We start from the raw sequence: 20358 nt of genomic DNA on the forward strand, positions 1-20358 counted from the left end.
CCAACACCACACTATGCGAATCTAGGACATTGTCAGATCAGTTGAATTACTAACAAAATCTTTGACATACCTTCTGTTTTGTGGGGTAAGATTTATCTCATTTCTCACTCCTCTTTTTTATTTATATGAGAGTTATGATTAATACATATAAGAATGTTCATATGATTATTGTTAAAACATAAGATGTGATTTTCTACTATTACCATTATAAATCGAGAGTCGAGCTTGATGACTATCCGTACAGGTGGATAGGGTGTGGTATAGCTCATAGCTTACATGAGTGAAGAGTGTGAAAATAGACAGTTACTCAATAATAAAAGGGGGGTGGGATCAATCAGGAATGAGGATTCAACACAGGGTGTACAGGGCAAAACCACGCACCGTAACCCAACACTGGGCCGTGATGAACACTTGTTTCGAAAGCTTCTCTGTGCGGCAACTGCAGCTTGTAGATGTTGCGCTTCCTATAGAGATCGCACCTGGTGTTCTGGCTGTGCTAATCAGAGCCAAGGTGATTTGTCTCAAGACCTCCACCCCACATAAAGGCTCTCCCCCTTAACTCTCACAGAGATTTGTGGACACACAAAGCAGCAATAGCAAATGGGGACATTGGCGTTTGGCTGAGTCTGAGCGCTGTCAGTAATGTGCAGCAGCGCAACCTTTCAACGACAAATGCCACATTCTACCACTCGGATTCTGCACTTGCTCAGCCCTGGTAGCTGAACAACTCCTGACTACCTGTCCAGGTCTGCCTGTGTATGGCTTCACGAGCCAATGGCATCAAGGGTAGGCTGGGTCCCCAAGATAACAAGGCATTTCAACATTCCAACTGTTATTTTCTGGTCTGGGAAGTATTCCCTTGCTGCAAGCCGTTTAAACAGACTAGTGTTCCTGAAGACACGGCATCATGAACCCTCCTGGCTACCTTGTGGATGTTGGTGAAACGTCCCTTGTGAATCCACCAGTGCTTGCAGCACCATTGAAAGTGACTCTGCGGTTTACGTACCAGGTGCCTCTGGTGCTCAGTGCCAGATAGGGATATGGGTTCTATCTATCGCCCCACAGTTAGGATCCATTGCAGCAAAGCCATCCAATTGACCTGCACGTTCCAGAGTCACAACCTTTCGTGGCAGCAGAGCTTAATGATTGCTTTGGCTACTTGCATCACAGTAGCCCCACAGTAGATTTTCCCACTCCAAATTGATTCCTGACTGACCAGTAGCTGTCTGGGATTGCAAGCTTCCAGAGGGCTATCGCCATCGCTTCTCAACTGTGAGGGCTGCTCTCATTTTGGTATTCTGGGACAGGGAAAGCAAGTCACAAAAGTTCCATGAAAGTGCCCTTATACATGCAAAAGTTTCGCAGCCACTGGAATCATCCAACACCTGCAAACTATGCGGTCGCACCAGTCTGTTGCTTTGTTTCCGGGCCCAAAATCAGCGTTCAATGGCTAGAACCTGCCCCATTACCCAGCAGGACTCCCAAGTGCGGGGCCCGTGGTTAGGGAGAATTCAGTGGTCCATGTCCTCGTCACTCTCGTCTGCTTGCCGTAGCTGCCTCCTCCTCGCTGGCTTTGCAGTCTCAGTTCAGCATAGACTGCATGAGAATGCGCGAGGTGTTTACAACGTCCACGATTGTGGTCTTGATCTGAGCAGGGTCCATGCTTGCTGTGCTATGGCGTTTGCACAGTCGGACCAGGAAAAAAAGGCAAAAACGGTTGTCTGTTGCTTTCACGCAGGGAGGGGTGAGGCTGTACCCAGAACCACCTGTGACATGTTTTTTGCCCCATCAGGCACTGGGATCCTCACCAAGAATTCCAAGGGGCGAGGGAGACTGCGGAAACTATGGGATAGCTACAGGATAGCTACCCACAGTGCAACGCTCCGGAAAATCGACGCTAGCCTCGGTACATGGATGCACACCACCGAATTAATGTGCTTAGTGTGGCCGCGTGCACTCGACTTTATACAATCTGTTTTGCAAAACTGGTTTATGTAAAATCAGTATAATCCTGTAGTGTAGACATACCCTGAGTCTCCTCAGGGACATACAGGAGTTGCAGAGGCCCTATTTCCCCTCTCCTGCCCACCAACAATGAGGTCACCTATCGGGCTTACATGGCGTAGAGTGCCTTATCTTGGTTCTTTATACCAGCGGTTCTGAAGCAGGGTACGTGTACCCTTGGGGGTATGCAGAGGTCTTCTAGAGGGTAGATCAATTCATCTAGATATTTGCCTAGTTTTGCAATAAGCGACATAAAAAGTACTAACAAAGTCAGTACAAACTGAAATTTCATTCAGACAATGACTTGTTTACACTGCTCTACATACTATACATTGAAATGCAAGTACAGTATTTATATCCCATGGTAAAAATGAGAAAGTAAGCATTTTTTCAGTAATAGTGTACTGTGACACACTTGTATTTTTATGTCTGATTTTGTAAGCAAGTAGTTTTCAAATGAGGTGAAACTTGGGGATTTCAGACTCCGAGAAAAATCAGACTCCTGAAAGGGGTACAGTAGTCTGGTAAGGTTGAGAGCCACTGCTCTATAACAAGAGTGAATTTCATCTTTAAAAGAAAAAGAACGTCAGTCTTTAAGGACCTATATTCTTCCTAATGCTTTTAATGCTCTCTTAGGCCATATGTTCTTTATTCATATTCATTGTCAGTTTTAAAAAAAAGTGACCAAAAGCAAACACACACTATTGGTGCAGGATCTTGCACAGAGCAATAGGAGTACACTACACCAAGGATATTGTAGGTGCACTACAATAGTGGATATAACATATACACAACTTTGTTTATATGCAAGACAGGCTCCATTTTTTCTCTAAAATTATTCAGTGAAGACAGGATAAATTTAAATGGTCCCCCATTAATATACAAGGACTGGAGTCTCTATGCAAATACATAAATTTGTAGAAATTGCACATTAACTTTCTGCCATTCACTATTGGGGGAGGGAGAGTCTTTGAATTTACCAGGAGCCACTAGTTCTTTCGAATGGTAAAGTTTTGTAATTTTATTATCATTTCTTCTTGCTCTTTTTCCCCTCTGTAAACAGTGTCCTTGATAGATATCTAAGTTTGTGTTTAGACAAACTAAATTTAAAAGAAAGAAACAGGAAGCTTTTACTTGGAAAGTGGAGTTTTAACTACTCAGTGGCAAACAATGAACTCGAGTGATAAAGATGCAATGGAAACAGTATGGAACAGACCGAACTGGTTTCCTGCCCAAGTTGACTCGTGAGCATGTGTGCTATCATGATATGGTTCAGCAGTGCTATTTTGCTTTTATTTACTTAAACATATTTGTTCCTGTGAAAACTTCCATAAAAACATTGTAGGAAGAGACAATAGCAGACTTGTCATCTCTTATTGCCAGATCTTTTACACTTTATCAAATATTTTCATCAGCAAAACTTAGTCTATTTACTCAACTATTTAAGTTGCAACTTGTATCATATTACACTTTCAAAACATCGGCACTACTCAGATCATAAAATATAACCCACCCTATCACCATTTAAGACTAGTTTGGTACTTGTAAATCATTTGCTGGTATCTACTATAGCCTTCTAGAAGTAATACTAGATAGATACATGGTTACATAAATATTGCCAGTTCTGTATTATTCATCCCACGTGTTAACTTTGAATAGTTAAAAGTTTCCAGGTCAACAGAGTTACTTTATCTTTCTTCCTTCTCCTCACTTTATCTCCCTCCCTCACCAAACAGGTATCTATGTCAAAACAGGACTCTTCAGTGCGGGGTTTGTCTGATCTAGGTCACTTAAAGGTCAAGCTTTTCACCAGTTGTTAACACAAAGCTTCCACCTAGTCCTCTAAAGCCAGCCCCACAGTCTGTTTCATCTACAAGCCCTCTATCCACATTGGATTTCTCTCAGTTTTGCATTGTGGAGTGGTCTCAGTGACAAATAAATAGGTCAAATACTCTTAGGCAAAACCATAGAAGAGGAATCCTCCAAATATGGAAATACAATGGATTTTGCCTTTAAAAAAAAAAACTCAAACAAAAACAAAAGGCTCTAAAGGTACCATTTTAAAAATCAGTTGAGGAGAGACTTTACTCTCATACTGGGCTTAAAGAGCAGCAGTCTTTTAAACAGTGCTAAAGCAACTTAGACTACATTTGTGTGTCCCTGAAAAAGATCAATTTTTATACAGATTGATTTTAAAATTTACATGTGAGAAATAGATAAAATTGGATCAAATATATACCAAAACAAATTGCTGGCTCCCAGGAAAGTCAATAAAACCAAAATAAATTCAGGAGATTTCATCTACCAGCATTTGAGATTTGTTTTACTTCATTATTTCATACATACTTACTGCGAAGAAATTTGCTTAACTCTTTTCCAGTTTTCTCTCACTGAAACAATAAGACACTCTACAGAATAACCTGAACTTGAATATTATCACCAGGATAGCATATGGCAAACTAGCAGTAGGCAGTTTATCTTCATCCTCTTTGCAAGCTAAAATTAGCACAATGCTTTTTCAGCACTATATACTGTATTCAGACCAGTATGATACACCTAATACAATTCCAATTCCAGCCTTGGCTAGCCTCCAATATTCAAGCAAATTGATTAAAGAATTAATATTTTTAATATTGAGTTTATATTTATCAACTTGAGAGGCACTTTTAAATTAATATAGTCATGTAACCAAAACCAATTCCATCAGTAAACAAAGCTAATTTATTAAAAATAAACACAAATTCAATACATGATTTGTATATAGCATCCTAATCCATACAAAATGCTTTATACGGAATGTCATGCTGCAAAGTTGTATGTTATGTCTTTAAAAGATACTTATATCTTATCTTACTAGAGAGTTAATACAATATGCACCTTTGATTAAGAATGTGCTTAGTACTATATGCATTGTTACTGGCAATTGCTAAATGTGTACTTTGTTGGGATTAAATTAAGGGGATATACCACGAAAAGTAGATTTACTGTTTAAACAAGAAAGCAGCTACCAACTAACTCCTTCAAAGACTTTTTAGACAAACAATGATAAAATAGAATAGAAAGAGGTTCAAATAATACATCCCTTTTAGTTGGTATGTGTCAGTGTAATCTTCTCATCAAATACTAGCAAAAACTCAAGCAGGATTAACTTTACAGAAGACATATACTGGCACATAAATCATCAGTGGTTTATATTTACTGGAGCGTTCGAGCTCCTTCTCCCTTTTCTTCTCACTGTTTGTCATCCAGTCAGCTGTCATTCAGCTGCACATTTTTTCTAAAATTTGGCTAAACTGTATCCGATTGAACCTGCTGCTGCCCCATGCCTCTTTTCAACCTGTTGAATTATGGTCACTCCGTTTGTTTTTAACAGATTAAATCTGTGGTGACAAACAAATGTCAATGTGGTTGCTTGATTTGTACCACACAGCTATAAAACCTTGATACTTAACACAATATCCTTTCCTTTTTTCTAAAGGAAATCTAAAGGCAACTGCAAAGCTAGTGTACACAATGAGCATGCATACTGTACCACCGTATTTATAGCACTGTCAGTGCAACAAGTTTACTAACACTGGGGAAAAAATACATATGCGATCTTTCAAAAATTTCTGTGGCTCAACTTAAATAACCAGACTAGTGACTAGCTGACAAAACACAGTGATTGTTTTAGCTACAACCTGCTATGAAAAATACAGTTAGGGACAAATGCTGGGCCTACCTGGTTTTTTGGAGTAGAGAGATCTATATTAATTTGAAAGCCGTATTAATGTGGCTCCATATGTTTTTTACCAAGTCATATTCTCTTAGATAAGGGATTCTCGACAAGGGCAGGATTCATCAGCATGAGATTTAGAGTGGCTGGGCAAGAGAGCACATGGGAAAAATATTGAATTACATCTTTGCCCCAAAGCCTGCCTTGGAACCACTTCTCTATGGCTCTTGCCATGGAGAAGTGGGAGAGCATAAACTGCATGCATTTTGGGGAGTGCAGCATAGGCACAATATTTCCACTCCACCTGACTGCCTCTTTTCTACCATATGAAAAAGACACAGACTAAATTTGTCACTTGCTTTTTAAGAACTAGTTTTGAAATATTGGCTGGATCAGTCTGATCTTCTCCGCAATCCTAAAAACAATGTTCTACTTAAATACAACCTAAAAATATACAAAATTGGACCAGCCTTTTCAATACAAGCAGCGTAATCACTCTCCCTTGATTTATGAAGGTGATAAGTGTCAATGCTTTGTATATATTGTAAGTGACATGGAATTCAGGGTTAACATTTGCTTGCTGAGTCACCAGCATGTTGTTGGCATTTCTCCTGGGGTGCTGTTGGTAGATTCTTTCTGCATCTCACTCAGACAGCTGAGGATCCTCTACACTACGCTCTACTTTTCACTAACCCTGTAAGCCTTGTTTCATGACTTGCATTTATTAACAAGACAAAGCTAAGCTAGATCTTCTTTTGAAGCTTATCAACAGTACATAGGTCCTAGACTATTCTTATCTAACACTACACATACAGAATGACACCAGCCCCTGTTCAGGGGGCTAGAATATGGTCTATGCACCAGTTAAGTCTCAACTGAGTCTTATTTTGAGTCTGTCAGTGGTGCATACTGGTAGGCTTTGCGTTGGCCCCCTATATAGGGATGAATTACACCCTCCATATAATATGTAACATCCGGACAAAGAACCATTCCTCTATGACACACAAGGGGATACAAGGAAGGGGAGATGATTTGGTTTGAATGAGATTCTTTCTTGGTCCAGGCAGGAAATGCCACTTCACTATACTGTCTCTTCACCTCCTCATTATGCTTCTATCCCAGTTTTTACCCCCAAACTCCATGGGTTTTTCCCACCACTAATGCTTCTTTCACAACCACCCAGCTCACAAGAGCTGTAGCAAAGTAAAGGTGACTAAATTCCTGAGCTCTGAGGTCCTCACTCTCTTGTTGCTGTTAGAACAAGCAGAGTGGCAAGGAAACTATCTGGAGGGAACAAAGAAAATATGGAAATGGGTGAAGCCATGACAGAGATAAATGGAGGAGGAAGATAATATGGAAAACAGAAACTACACGGACAACTAAGGAGATTCCAGTCTTCCAATCATCTGGTCACCTTAGTGGTGGTGCCCAGAGGTCACCTAGAGTAACATGAGGCATTTCCTCAGTCACAGCAAACCTACCCCATACCAGCCCCAAGGAAAGAGAAATCAGGACTCCAACTCTAGTATCCTTCGTGACATTAGCCAGTGGGCCACCAGGACAACATAAATGGTCTCTAACAAAACACAAGAGCAACATTGCAAATGCACTCTTTTCCAGATAAAAGTAACAGGAGCTGCCTTATCTTAACAATAAATAAATAAATAAATAAATAAATAAATAAAAATGATATGTACACGATGTCAGAAGAGACACTCCCAATTTGTTCATAAATAAAGACATGCCTATGTAATTGCTTATTTTAATCCTTCCAAACAAGATGACAGTGAAGAAACACGAGTTAGAATATGGATCCATTACAGTATGGATTAAAAGGGGCATTTTCTCAAAGAAATTTTAATCTTACTCATTGAAAACAACACAATATGATCCTGGTTGGTAGGGACATAGTAGCACTGGGAATGATTAATCTATTGCCATTGTGCTTTAACAAGATTCTACAATGCTGTATAGAGTTTATCAGAACAGCTGTTGACTCTGGAAGGGCTTGTTTTTCTTATTCTATAGATTATATAAACATAAGATGTGATTGTTGTAATAGTGCCTTTCATCCTGAAGCATCCCAAAGCACATTGTAAACTTTTGACCCAATCCAACTCCCACTCAGGTCAATGAGTTTTTCCATTGACTCCACAGGGAGCAGGATCAGGCCTTATATACCAATACAAATCATCCCGCCTATCCCTGCTGGAGCACAGCATTCACCTGACAACACGCAGCAACGTTATGCAACAATTAAGTATAGAAAAAACAAATGGAATAGCATAGGTGACTAAAACTGCAGGGGAAATTTAAAAGTGGGAAATAGCTATCTAAACTGAAATTTGGCCAGGATCCCATGGAGAATATCCCTCCTGTACAGAAAGTTGCATGGTCCCAGAAGCACTGAAACATCTCATCCAAAAGACAGCATATCCAACAGCCACAGCATCAAACAACACTATGCATAGAAATGGTTCAGTACGGGCTCACAGGGAAGAGTGCCTCCTACTGAATTATTATCACTCCATCCTGCAACATCCTGCTTTTCCTGGAACTAGCAGGTTAGAGCCACCCCTACTCAGATCTAACCAGACCATGGCCTGAGAAAGTTCGGCTGCAGTGTTGTTTGCCAACAACTCAAATACACTTAAGTTATAAATGTATTAAACTTCCCATAGAATATATGGAGGAAGCATTTATCCATCTCTGTAATATCAAATTTGAAATGGGGAAGAATAAAAAATCCCCACTGTAGCATATTATAAATACAGAAAGGTCTCTTGCTTATTTTATATTTTGTGTAGTCTACCAACAAAACTTCACAAAGAGCGTAGGAATTCATGTTTGCAGAGATATTAAAGTCATAAAAAAGGAACTTTTTATTTTATTTTCCCACAGCCGAAGCAAAGGTGAACCAAGTGAATTTGGCAAAGGGCACTAGTTAGACGCCATTTCCCACAGCAACATGGTATTTTCCTCTGGGAATAAAACATTTCCCTTAAACTACTGTTTATAACTCTTATCAGCTCAAGAGCAATAGAGCCATCAAGTCCAATATCTCGTGGAAAAAAGTCAAGGTCAACAAGTACTTGCATTTTTGTTTATCTTTAGCTGCAATTGCTACTGACATTCAATTGGGTAATAAACATGAGAACTGTCAAATGCTCTCAACAAACAGGTGATCCAAAAGCTATCACAGAGAAAGAGGCTACTGCCAGGTAATCAAACAATTCTGTTGCAACAATTATGATTTGAGAGCATTCATTTATAGAAGCAATCATCTGTCAAATCTGAATGAATATTCTCAAACCATTCCCACTGCTGGGTAGTAGGGTGAGAATACACTAACTATGTCTGCTCTCAGGTTTTTACCAACAAATACATACTAGCATTAACCCTTCAGAATAAAAAATAAAAAGCTTTCTAAATATCTTATCTTCTACATTTAATAGCAATTTATAGTTTTTGAATATTTCTATTTTTTTATGTCAATAAAAAAATGGTATTACGCAAAGCAGCCAAATGTTACTGCTCTGTTGCACCACACTCATCAACAACCATTTGTGGGTTTATAACAGTGGTTCTCAAACTTTTGTACTGGTGACCCCTATTCACACAGCAAGCCTCTGAGTGAGACCCCCCCTTATAAATTAAAAATACTTTTTTATATACTTAACACCATTATAAATGCTGAAGGCAAAGTGGGGTTTGGGTTGGAGGCTGACAGCTCGCGATCCCCCATGGAATAACCTTGCAACTCCCTAGGGGGTCTCCTGACCCCCAGTTTGAGAACTCCTGGTTTACAACCATACTCATTCTTTCAAAAATTGTGGTTACTGCTTTTGAAAATACTTTATCATAATTTCAAAAACACTAGCTTTAAAAAAAGAAAAAAAAGAAAAAAAAAACTTGCCTGATGGAAAGGATCTTATAGAACGTTCAAACTGAAAGCCATCTACTCACTGGTGCCAAGAGGGGTTGCTTATGAAGACTGAGAATAGTATGTAGCCCTAAATACAGAGGACTTGAGTGACTGCTGCAAGGTGCCGAGCTCAGAAAAGGCTCAGCACCTCAAAAGAAATAGGACCTAAATTTATAGAAAAAAAAATCAGTACAAATCATACTAAACTGACCACCCAAAATACAGAAGTCGTGACTCCTACTGTTGTTAATAAGGAATGTCTAGAACCCCAAACACCATTTCATCTACTTATGTAATTGCTTGTGACTAAAATTCCTCAGTTTAATCCAAATAGGAGATTAAAGCTCCACTTATGCATGTACCCATGTGCTTTTGATGGACTCAGACCCTAAAATGTTATCTTGCATGTGATATTATTTTCCCTACTGTGTACTCTTTTGCCAAGGAAATTCAACCTATGCAAGACTTTGGCACCATTTATTCAATGAGATCTGTATGGGCACACTGCTGTGCCCAAGCAATGGTCTGCACAGACACAGGGGTCCACTTGTGTAGATCTGAATGCAGGATCAGAGCTATATTTTATATATAAACACCTGCACATCTACACATCTGTGCATTGTGATACATATTTAATACAAGAGTCATGTATTATTTTAGGTCACTTGCCAAAAAAAAAAGGCCTTTTTAAAAAAAATACCTCTAACATGAATTTTGTGCTTTATTATAGAAGGATAAGGAATGTAGAAAATTCTATTCCTAAAGTCATGTTAACTGTGGACAGCCCCAAAAGTAAGTTTTCCCACTTTCACCCTGCCAGTGATGACTACAGCTTCAACTTGAAGAATCTGACATCTTAAGTAAGTAACCCTCCACTCAATGAGACTTTTCCTGAGCAGAGATTGAAATTCAAGTTAAACTGTGCCAATTGTTTATTATATATGCGAGAAAAGAAGTTCTACGTTTCCTCGGTGTAACTAATGTTTGCCATTAAAGAGTAGTGGGAGAAAGCCAGAAGTAGGTAGTGTGCACTAGCTACTCTTCACAAACTCCTCATGTAAATGCACTTAATCTGCACTAAAAGTGCCTTTGTGTAGTTTAGCTTAAATTCACTTTGAAAGTGTATTAAGCTAAACTTCACAAAAACACTCAGTGCAAAGTAAGAGCATCCACACTGGGAGTTAATGCAGAATAGTTAGTACACTTTAAATTCACATCCTAGATTACCCACACTCACTTTCCCATGTAGACAAGCCCTAAGACTATGCTATCCACAAATTAAACAAAACAAATACAATGAATGAGTTTGAGGCTAATGTTGCCATGTTGTCAAAACATGTGAAAGAGGCTCTTAATAACACAGAAAACTCTTATTTTAAAATATATTAATCAGAAGAGGTCCTGAGCATAAAATAGGATAAATTTTTACTACAGTGCATGAAGCTTGTGGATTGTTTACAATGCACCATTCTAAAAATGTAACTCTGTATGGCTGAAACAACAGTATTAAAAGTCTCCGTGAAGTCTAACTACAACAGCTGAGCAAGAATGAGAAGACCACCATCACCACCAAAAAAAAATTTGTTTCACACCCTCCAGGTTTACAGCTGAATGATGAACTTACATCATGTCATTATTAGCATAATTCTCAACTACTCAATGCTAAAAAATAAAAGATGATTCGGGAGAGAGAAAAATAATTAATTCTGGTGCAGCTGAAGAATGCATACATAGGTTAAAACGTTATAAACTCACAGCAACAGTTCAAGTTTCTCTTAAAAAAAAATCTATCTTGTGCAAAGAGACGCACAGGTGTAGATGCTGAATTAAAGCAAAGTACCTGCTGGACACTGGGGGAAAAGAGGGTGGAGCGGGGAGAGAGAGAGCACCCCCTTTAAGACAACACCAATACTCTTATTTTAGAAACAAGGCTCTTAGACCTAATTCAAGATTCACAATATATAAATAACTAGAAAATACTGGGAACAGCCCCTGTTGACTAATGCCATGTCTTTTTCAATTGAGGGTCACATCTAGTCTAACCAATCCCATGATAACGGCATCAGTAAAGGTCAATCAAAGACAAGCCGAAGCTTCCACTGTCTGACTGACCTTCGGAGCTTGTGACAAATTGCTATCTGTCAATGTCAACTAATGACAGCAGCTCTTTGGCTAATCAATTGTTCTAAAAATGATCAAGAAAACTACTCACAGGACAGCTCATTTTCACATCAATGCCTGTGAAGTATGAAAAGCTCATTTTTTGAGTTTTTAATAAGCTCATAAGTAAAGCAGTTACTTGGTAACAGGGGTCACCTTACTGAAAAGGCAGAACCTTTGTCTGCCTTTTACATATTCTTTTATTACCATATTACAGTAAAAATATGCCATGCTATTACTATGCCAGAGGGCTACATAATAAAGTAGGTAGCATTTCAGACATTTTTGAGATAAATACTTCTGTGTTTTAGGGACCTCTGTGTGGGTGTAAATAATTGTAGATATACTTTCCATGTATTTAAATGCAAAGCAATCACTGCTAGTACACAGCTAATATGCCTGCTTATTATTTGGGTGAACTTCACGACAAAGTTTCTAGCAAAATACACGTCATGAAATTCAATGACACCAGGCAGGTGGGTTAGGTCTTAATAGCCTTTGATTTGTTTTGTTTTTAAATCCACCTGCACAGTTAAAGAATTTATTGTGTTCTGGATGTTACTAACGTAACTCACAATTGATAAGTCAGCCAAAAAAAACCAAACTTGGACAGATTTCTGCTTTGAAACAATCCTGTGAATGTACTCTAATCTGGAATACACACACACATACACACACACAAACGTGTTATGAAACACTGTAAAACAGATCTCTCGATAACAAAGGCAACCATCGATTCAGGAGCCTTCTGCACTTTCATTATACCTGCCTCTTACATTCAGTGCATCATTTTCTACATCTCTCAAAGCAACACACCAAGGCACCCTTTAATCTGCATTCACACATTAAATGTTACCAAAACAACAAATAATGCTATACAATGGTCAAGGGCTTAAGAACTGCTAGCAGAGTTATGTTTTGCTTTCTTCTAGTCTATGAAGAGATTGTTAGTCAAATTTCATTTCAGAGCATCATAGTCTCTTGAGAAAAAGCCAAGTGAGTGTGAACAAATGCATATCATTCAAACCACTTGGACCAATAGAACCCCAGAATAAAAAGGAGTTCTTGCTTTACATTTATTTAAGTTTAGTTTTCACAGGTTCCTAATAAAACATTTGTAATATTTAAAATCCCATTTTAAAATATTGCTAAACAGGAAACATTAAAACGTTTGTTTTCATCAGGGAAGCTGCAGACGGACAGCAGTTTCAGATTACATCCTAAATCTGAATTGCTATAGTAGTTTTTCAAATTAAAATATCTTCTGTGGCCTCAACCATTCTCAAGTTGTCCATAGGAAAGAAATAAAGGAGGCAGGGCAACACTTAAGCTGAGCCATAATTGGAAGTATGTGAAAAATGAAGTGTCAGTTCGGTCAATAAAGGGCAAAGGTCAAGGGGAACTGCAGCCCAAACTCTGTGCGAAATGTGCTCATTAAGACATCCAATCAGAGAGCGCCTTCCCACCTATCCCATTAGTCATCGGACATCTGACTGTTTCAAATGCCTGGGTCTGTGCTGTTATTACTTTTCTTCTTCATGTAAAAAGGAGAGCTGGTATATAAATCGTTACTCAGTCATCTGGAACATAATGTGGCCCTTTTTTCCCCCCTTCATCCAGCTCTGCCTGCTGGCTTCACAGGCTTGAAACAACTGCCTTGAGATTCCCTTCAATAATAAATGGAATTGCCTTTTGCCTATAGTTTGCCTGAACTCAGACAAAAGCCAGAAAAACATTGCAACTATTGATACATTTTTATAAAGAAATATCACTGCTTTTTAGTCAGTACTTTAAAGAGCAACAATAATTCTAAGGTTAAAAAAAAAAAACACAAAACAAAACCAAAAAAAACATTTTGAACCAGGTCTGAGACTTGAACAAGAAAGAAGACATTGATAGATTTTCAACGGCACAGGATAGCTAAATATTAACATTAAAAAAAACCTCACTCAGTTGAAATTGGCTATACAAGGTCTCTATTCAGGAGCCTTCTTAAAACAACAGCAAAAACATAAACCAAACAAAACCCTTTTTAAATTAAAGCATGTCACAAAAGAAAATAAAAGACTGGCCACTGTCAGAAGACAGGATACTGGGTTAGATGGACCATTGGTCAGACCCACTGTGGCCATTCTTATGTTCTTCTACTACTATGTGATTCTTTTTGCATAACCCTACCTAAAAACAGACTTCATTTTTAAAATAGAATTTTGCAAGCACTTCTCCAAAAGGTAGAGTGAGCTTTCTTTGAATCAGAAAGAACCATGTTAACCAAAATTCAGACAGCAACAAGCATTTGAAAATAGGTTGCTAAAGGTCTTACACAGTAAGTATGTAGTGAAGAGAGAGTAGATCCTTACATTTTTTTCAAAACATTATTAGGCATATCCATATTATAAGTATTCCATACTATGACTGATACAATAACAAGCCATTCTAAGAAACTATGTCAGAAGAACTATGTAATAATATATCCTGCTATTCAGTGACATGATACTTCCTAACATTTCTCCAGCAGTTAAATATGGATACACACAATAGATTGTAACAGCTTTAAGGAATTATTGCTGCCTACTAAGTAAATACATTTACATTTTACAAAAAAATACTTTAAAATGATAGTACACAATGATATTTTTGAAGGGAAGACTGATTGATTTTGTAAATAAGTACTCAGACAACTTGTAAGATATACATTACAGGGATTAAAAAAAGCAATGATGCATCAGGTAAATCAGAGACACTTTAAAAACTTGTCCAAAAATACGTAATAGACAACTACAGAATGAACAAACATGTACACATGTAAATGGACACTTTTCTTTTAAAGCCTATCAGGCCTTGTCTTTCAAGTCTGAGTGCACCCACCACACACACACACACACACACACAAAACTCTGTTACACCTGCCCCACGCATACATCTTTTTATCCAGTTGTCAAACAACCCACCTACACACCCACAAAAGTGGGTTTTTGCAAATGTACCATTAGGAACATTTGTAAAGGAACCATTTAGAAAGGGATAGATAATAAGAAATAAAATATTATAATGCCTCTGCATAAATCCATGCCCATATCTTGAATACCGTGTGCAGATATGGTCGCCCTATCTCAAAAAATATATATTGGAATTGGAAAAGGTACAAAAGGAGGGCAACAAAATTATTACAGTTATGGAATGGCTGCCGTATGAAGAGAGATTTGTAAGACTGGGACTTTTCAGCTTGGAAAAGGGGGGGATATGATCGAAGTCTATAAAATCACGACTGGTTTGGAGAAAGTAAATAAGGAAGTGTTATTTACTCCTTCTAATAACACAAGAACTAGGGATTACCAAATGAAATTAATAGGCAGCACGTTTAAAACAAACAAAAGGAAATATTTCTTCACCCACCGCACAGTCAATCTGTGGAACTCTTTGCCAAGGGATGTTGTGAAGGCCAAGACTATAACAAGATTCAAAAAAGAACTAGGTAAGTTCATGGAGGATAGGTCCATCAATGGCTAATGGCCAGGATGGGCAAGGATGCAACACCTTGTACTGAGTGTCCCTAGACGCTGTTTGCCAGAAGCTCGGACTGGATAACAGGCACCAATGATTGACTGTTCTGTTCATTCCCTCTGAAACACCAGGCATTGACCACTGTCAGAAGACAGGATACCGGGCTAGATGGACTTTTGCAGCGGATATTGAACTCTGTTAGAGTCCGGCGTGAACACAGTTGATGTTTTGTACTATATAAACTATGCTATTAAGCGGGAAGTAGGTTGAGGAAACACGTGTAATTTTATTTATTTATTTTTACTCTTTTGATCATCAGGGTAAACATCTTTATGGCTATTTTAACTGCATTTTATATTACGAGAGAGAAAATAATTCTGGCCTAATGTGAAGAAAAATTTGTCCTCTAGTACATAAGCAGTATTACATGCATTGGGTATAATATATGCATTTATATATTTGTGACTCTGGCCTAAGGTGAAGAAATCACAAATATATACATGCACTCGTTATACCCAATGCATGTAATACAGCTGATGTACTAGGGGGAAAATTCTCGGTTTCACAAAGATTGTGGTGGGGACAGAATCTCCCCCTCTTTACAATATACTGTGTAGTGGCACTTGAGCCATTCCATGGTTGGTATTGCTGCTTCATTGTTGCAGTAGCCCCCATAACTACTTTGCTTTCCTATCTCAAAGAGGCACATAGCCAAAAAAGCTACTTAAATTGCAGATTCAGCACAGTATTGCCCAACCCCAAGTGTTCAATAATCCCCAATCAGGCCCCCAAAATCATGAGATTTGATTAAAATCCACAAGATTTTAAAAATAGTAATTTTCTTTTTTTGGGTGGGGTAGGGTGGAGAGAAGAGGTATTTGCTTTCTGTCTTTTGAGCCTCTAGGATTCAGGTTTCAATCTTTTCTCTCTGCAACCAGGAGGGCAAGAAACTTTTTTTTTTTTAAATGATAGTTGAAATTCTCACAATCACATGACTCTAGGGGCTTTAAGAAAAACACTGTACACTGTAAGAGTTGGCAAAACTGCCATCAGTTTTTCCTTGGCCTGCCATTGACTTTCAAACTTTCCTTGCATAACACCTAGCATTGCAACGTGTCCAGTTTTCGCTCAGTTGAAAAGGGACCCTAGCGGCTCTGGTCAGCACTGTTGACCAGGCCGTTAAAAGTCTGGTTGGCGGCACAGGCAGGCTCCCTACTCGGTTCCACAAGACTCCCAGGAAGCTGCCAGCCTCTCCCTCTCACTCCTAGGCATAGGGACAGCCTTGGAGGCTCTGTGCACTGCCCTCCCTGCCCCCAGCACCAGCTCAGCAGCTCTCATTGGCCAGGAACCGTAGCCAATGGGAGCTGACGGGTGGCACCTGCAGGCTCCAGCAGTGCACAGAGCCTTGTGCTCATGCCTTCGTCTAGAAGCTGGAGAGAGATGTTGCCTCCTCCTGCACCCCAATCTCTCCCCTAGAGCAGGCACCCTAGCCAGAACCCTCATCCCTCGCACACACACCTCAACCCCCTGCCCTAGCCCAGATCCACTTCCCGCACCCCAAGTTTCTCATTTCTGACCCCACTCTGGAGTCCACACCTCCAGCCCAGAGCCCATACCCCCTGCCACACTCCAACCCCCTGTCTCAGCCTGGAGCCCTGCCCCTGCACCCCAACCCCCAATTGGAGCCCTGTCCTGCACCCCAAACCCTGCATCCCTGGCCCCACCCCAGAGCCGTATCTCCAGCTGAAGCCCTCACCTAGGGCCAGTGCAACCATTTAGGTGACCTAGGCGGTCACCTAGGGTGCTGGGATTTGGGGGGCACCATTTTCTTTGGCAGCGACCGCGGCAGCTGGATCATCGACCGCCCTGGTCGCTACCGGCATTTAGGCGGAGGGAACTGGGGCAGGGGAGAGCAGGGAGGCCGCCTGCAGCAAGTAAGGGGGGGGCGGCACGCAGGTGAACTCCCCGTCCCAGCTCACCCCTGTTCCGCCTCCTCCCTGAGCACACCGTGTGGCTGCTTCACTTCTCCCACCTCCCAGGCTTGCAGCGCCTAAGCTGATTGGCGCTGCAAGCCTGGGAGGCGGGAGAAGTGAAGCAGCCATAGTGTGCTTGGGGTGCTCGTGCGCGGAGCAGGGGTGAGCTGGGGCGAGGGGCGTGCCTCAGGGCAGAGAGTGGGGAGCTGCCGCAAGGGGGGGGTGCCTCGGGGGGGGGGTGCAAGGTGGAAGTTTCACCTAGGGCATGAAACATCCTTGCACCGGCCCTACCCTCACCCCCTCTCACACTCCAACCCCCGCCCCAGCCTGGAGCCCTCTCCTGAACCCCAAACCCCTCATCCTTGGCCCCACCCCAGAGCCACACCCCCAGCCAGAGCCCTCACCCCCTCCCACACCTCAACCCCCTACCTCAGCCCAGTGAAAATGAGCGAGTGAGCAAAGATAGGTGAGAATGAGCAACAGGAGAGTGAGGAAGGAATGAGTGGGGGGGCTTGAGCTCAGAGAAGGGTGAGACAAGGGGCGGGGCAAGGGTGTTCGGTTCCGCAAATAGAAAGCTGGCAGCCCTAACGACACCTCATGCTGGTGCAGAAGGAGCTATCACAGAATGCAAGTGCAAGATGACCAGACTTACACTACCCTGCTTGATACATCTTTGAATTAAATGGGAGTTTTGCCATTCACTTCAACTAGCACAGGAGCAAGCCCTCTCTGAAGGGTGGACAGTTCATTTGTGTTTACTACATGTCTGCACTAAAAGGGCTTGTCTACACTAACATTTAGGTCACGGTAAGCTAGGGTGTGAATCCATCCCTCACTAGCCTGCTGCGCACTAATGGTCTGGGTGACCCTGCAGATGTGCACTAACAGTCCTTAGTGTACTTTAATCTACTTGCATTTCAAAGTGGGGTAGACCAAAGCACACTGAAGAACTGTTAGTGCGTGTCTGCAGGATCCACACAGTGGGCACAGAGCAAGCTAATGCATGGTAGAGTCACACCCCAGCTTTTGGCAAAGTAAGCATTTGTGTACACAAGCCCATAGAGTTCCGCAGCATAAGTAGTTATTACTAATGTCTAGTTTCCTCTTTCAAGAACTTTAACACAATGATTCTTCTTTATAAAACATATCCGTTCTACAAAGATCTAGTGCACCTTGAGTTCCAATTTTGTTAAAGTTCTTTATAAACTCTGAGTAAAATTTTCAGAAGTGCCTAAGTGACTTAGGAGTCTAAGTTCCATTGAAAGTCTTTCCACTGAATATCAATAGGACCTAGGCACTTTTGAAAATTTACATTCTCTGTCTTCATAGCACGCACCTTGCTATGAATGACATGCAAAAACACTGAGCTACTAGGAATAACCCAGCAAGAGAGCAACATGTGTCTTGGTCAGTTTACTTTAAGATATCAGAAATGATTGGCACACATTACAGACTAATAACATGCCACATTTTGAAATAATCAACCCCATTTTAAGCAGAGATTTTCAAAAAGCATCTAAAGGATTTAGGAGCTCAAGTCCCACTGAAAGTAGATGGGACTCCTAAATTGCCTAGTCACTTTTAAAAACTGTCCCCCTGAAAGTTCTCCAAACACTCCCTCTTCATCCATCCCCGCAGTCCCCGCCACCACACACACTTTGAATACCCCCAACATAAGAACATCTCATTCTTGGCTAAGAAACCTTAAATGCCAAGTTTCAGTTCAAAGCAGTTCCCCCACAAACCCGCAGCAGCTTACACCCTTAAAAAACAGAATTTAAAATGAACTCCTGAAGATGGGGGGGCTCTAATGAACGTGCTGACACCATCTTAACTACAGCATTGTGAATAGTGACACTATAATATATATGTATACATACTTGAAAGAAAAAAGGCCCCTTGAATTTATGTTGCATATCATTTTCCAGTAAAAGTCAGAGGTCAGAAGGTTACCAGTTTCTGCCTCAGCTCTGCAACAGTTTACTATTCCAGGCCCCATTTTTACTAGCCTATACTTGTGATGAAGTCAGCAACTTTTCTTCAAGCAGTAAAGTGTCTCAAATACTTAAAATTCTATAAAGAGATGTTATTCACAATGTAAGATACATCCATGTGTATAAAAAATTAAAATATACTCTTTTAGTTTAAAAACTAATCTTGTTAAATGTAGACTTTGCAATTCTAATCAGTATTGTTCAATCTTTTTTGGAAACATAATTCCTTTGCTGTCTAACAGCACTTGAATGAAACAGGATCATAAAATCAGATTTAAAAGTATATACCTATTGTGGGTTCAGAGTCAACTTCAATAAAACACTTTCTTTTATATTCAGATTAAGGATTCTTTTAAAATTTTAATTGCATTAAATTAACACAAAATCCACTGCAGTTGGTCTCTTCAGAAAGAAGTATGAAGCATTTCAACATGCAGCTTTTATTTTCAAGTCATCTGTTTTTAAAATGTTGAATTTAGAAGACAGTGTTAATTATTTGTAGGATGTACTACTTCTAAAGCATGTAACACAAACTAGATTCATACTATTTCTGTTAAGTCAATTACTCCAGTTGGTTTGGCTGTCTAACAAAACATTTCTGCATTCAAATAAATTGGCACAGAGGGAGGAAACAGTACTGATTGTAAGATTTAGTGCAATGTGCAGGCAAACTTTTATATTTATATGCACAAAAGTTTCAATAGCATCTTTAAAATATTAACATTCAATTCTGCAACCTTAATTATGTTTGCTTTTGAAGATTTCTTCTTTTAACCATTCTGATGTCAAAAGCTCTAGTTGCTTATTTTAATAAAACATACTGCAAATTTGGTACATATGTTGTTCTAGTGTGTGCATGTTGGCAGAGTTTAAGAAATAAACGTGCAAACACCTTTGACTGCCTAAAGACAGGGGGAAATGAGTCAATAAAAAGGAAAAGACAGACAATGCCAGGCATAAAGCTCTAATGTCTCAACACATTTCAAAAAGACATAGTGACCAATCTGCACACGCTGGTCACTTATTCTTTAGCAGAAGACAAAGATATGAAGGTTACTTTCCTACCTTGTTCACTGCTGTTGT

At 40.0% G+C, this 20358-nt stretch overlaps 1 protein-coding gene across 2 annotated transcripts in view; it reads right to left on the minus strand.

The window, feature by feature from the left end:
* Positions 1-20358, minus strand: part of MEIS1 (Meis homeobox 1) — a 129170-nt gene that overhangs the window by 79234 nt on the left and 29578 nt on the right. For both annotated transcript variants that reach the window (XM_032806538.2, XM_032806537.2), the window contains exon 7: positions 20341-20358. This exon is cut by the window's right edge and continues 94 nt beyond it. In XM_032806538.2, coding sequence (XP_032662429.1) covers positions 20341-20358 — 18 coding nt within the window. The remainder of the gene's footprint in view (positions 1-20340) is intronic.

The sequence above is a fragment of the Chelonoidis abingdonii genome, chromosome 3 (genome assembly GCF_003597395.2).
Source record: "Chelonoidis abingdonii isolate Lonesome George chromosome 3, CheloAbing_2.0, whole genome shotgun sequence".
Classification (NCBI taxonomy): Eukaryota; Metazoa; Chordata; order Testudines; family Testudinidae; genus Chelonoidis; species Chelonoidis abingdonii.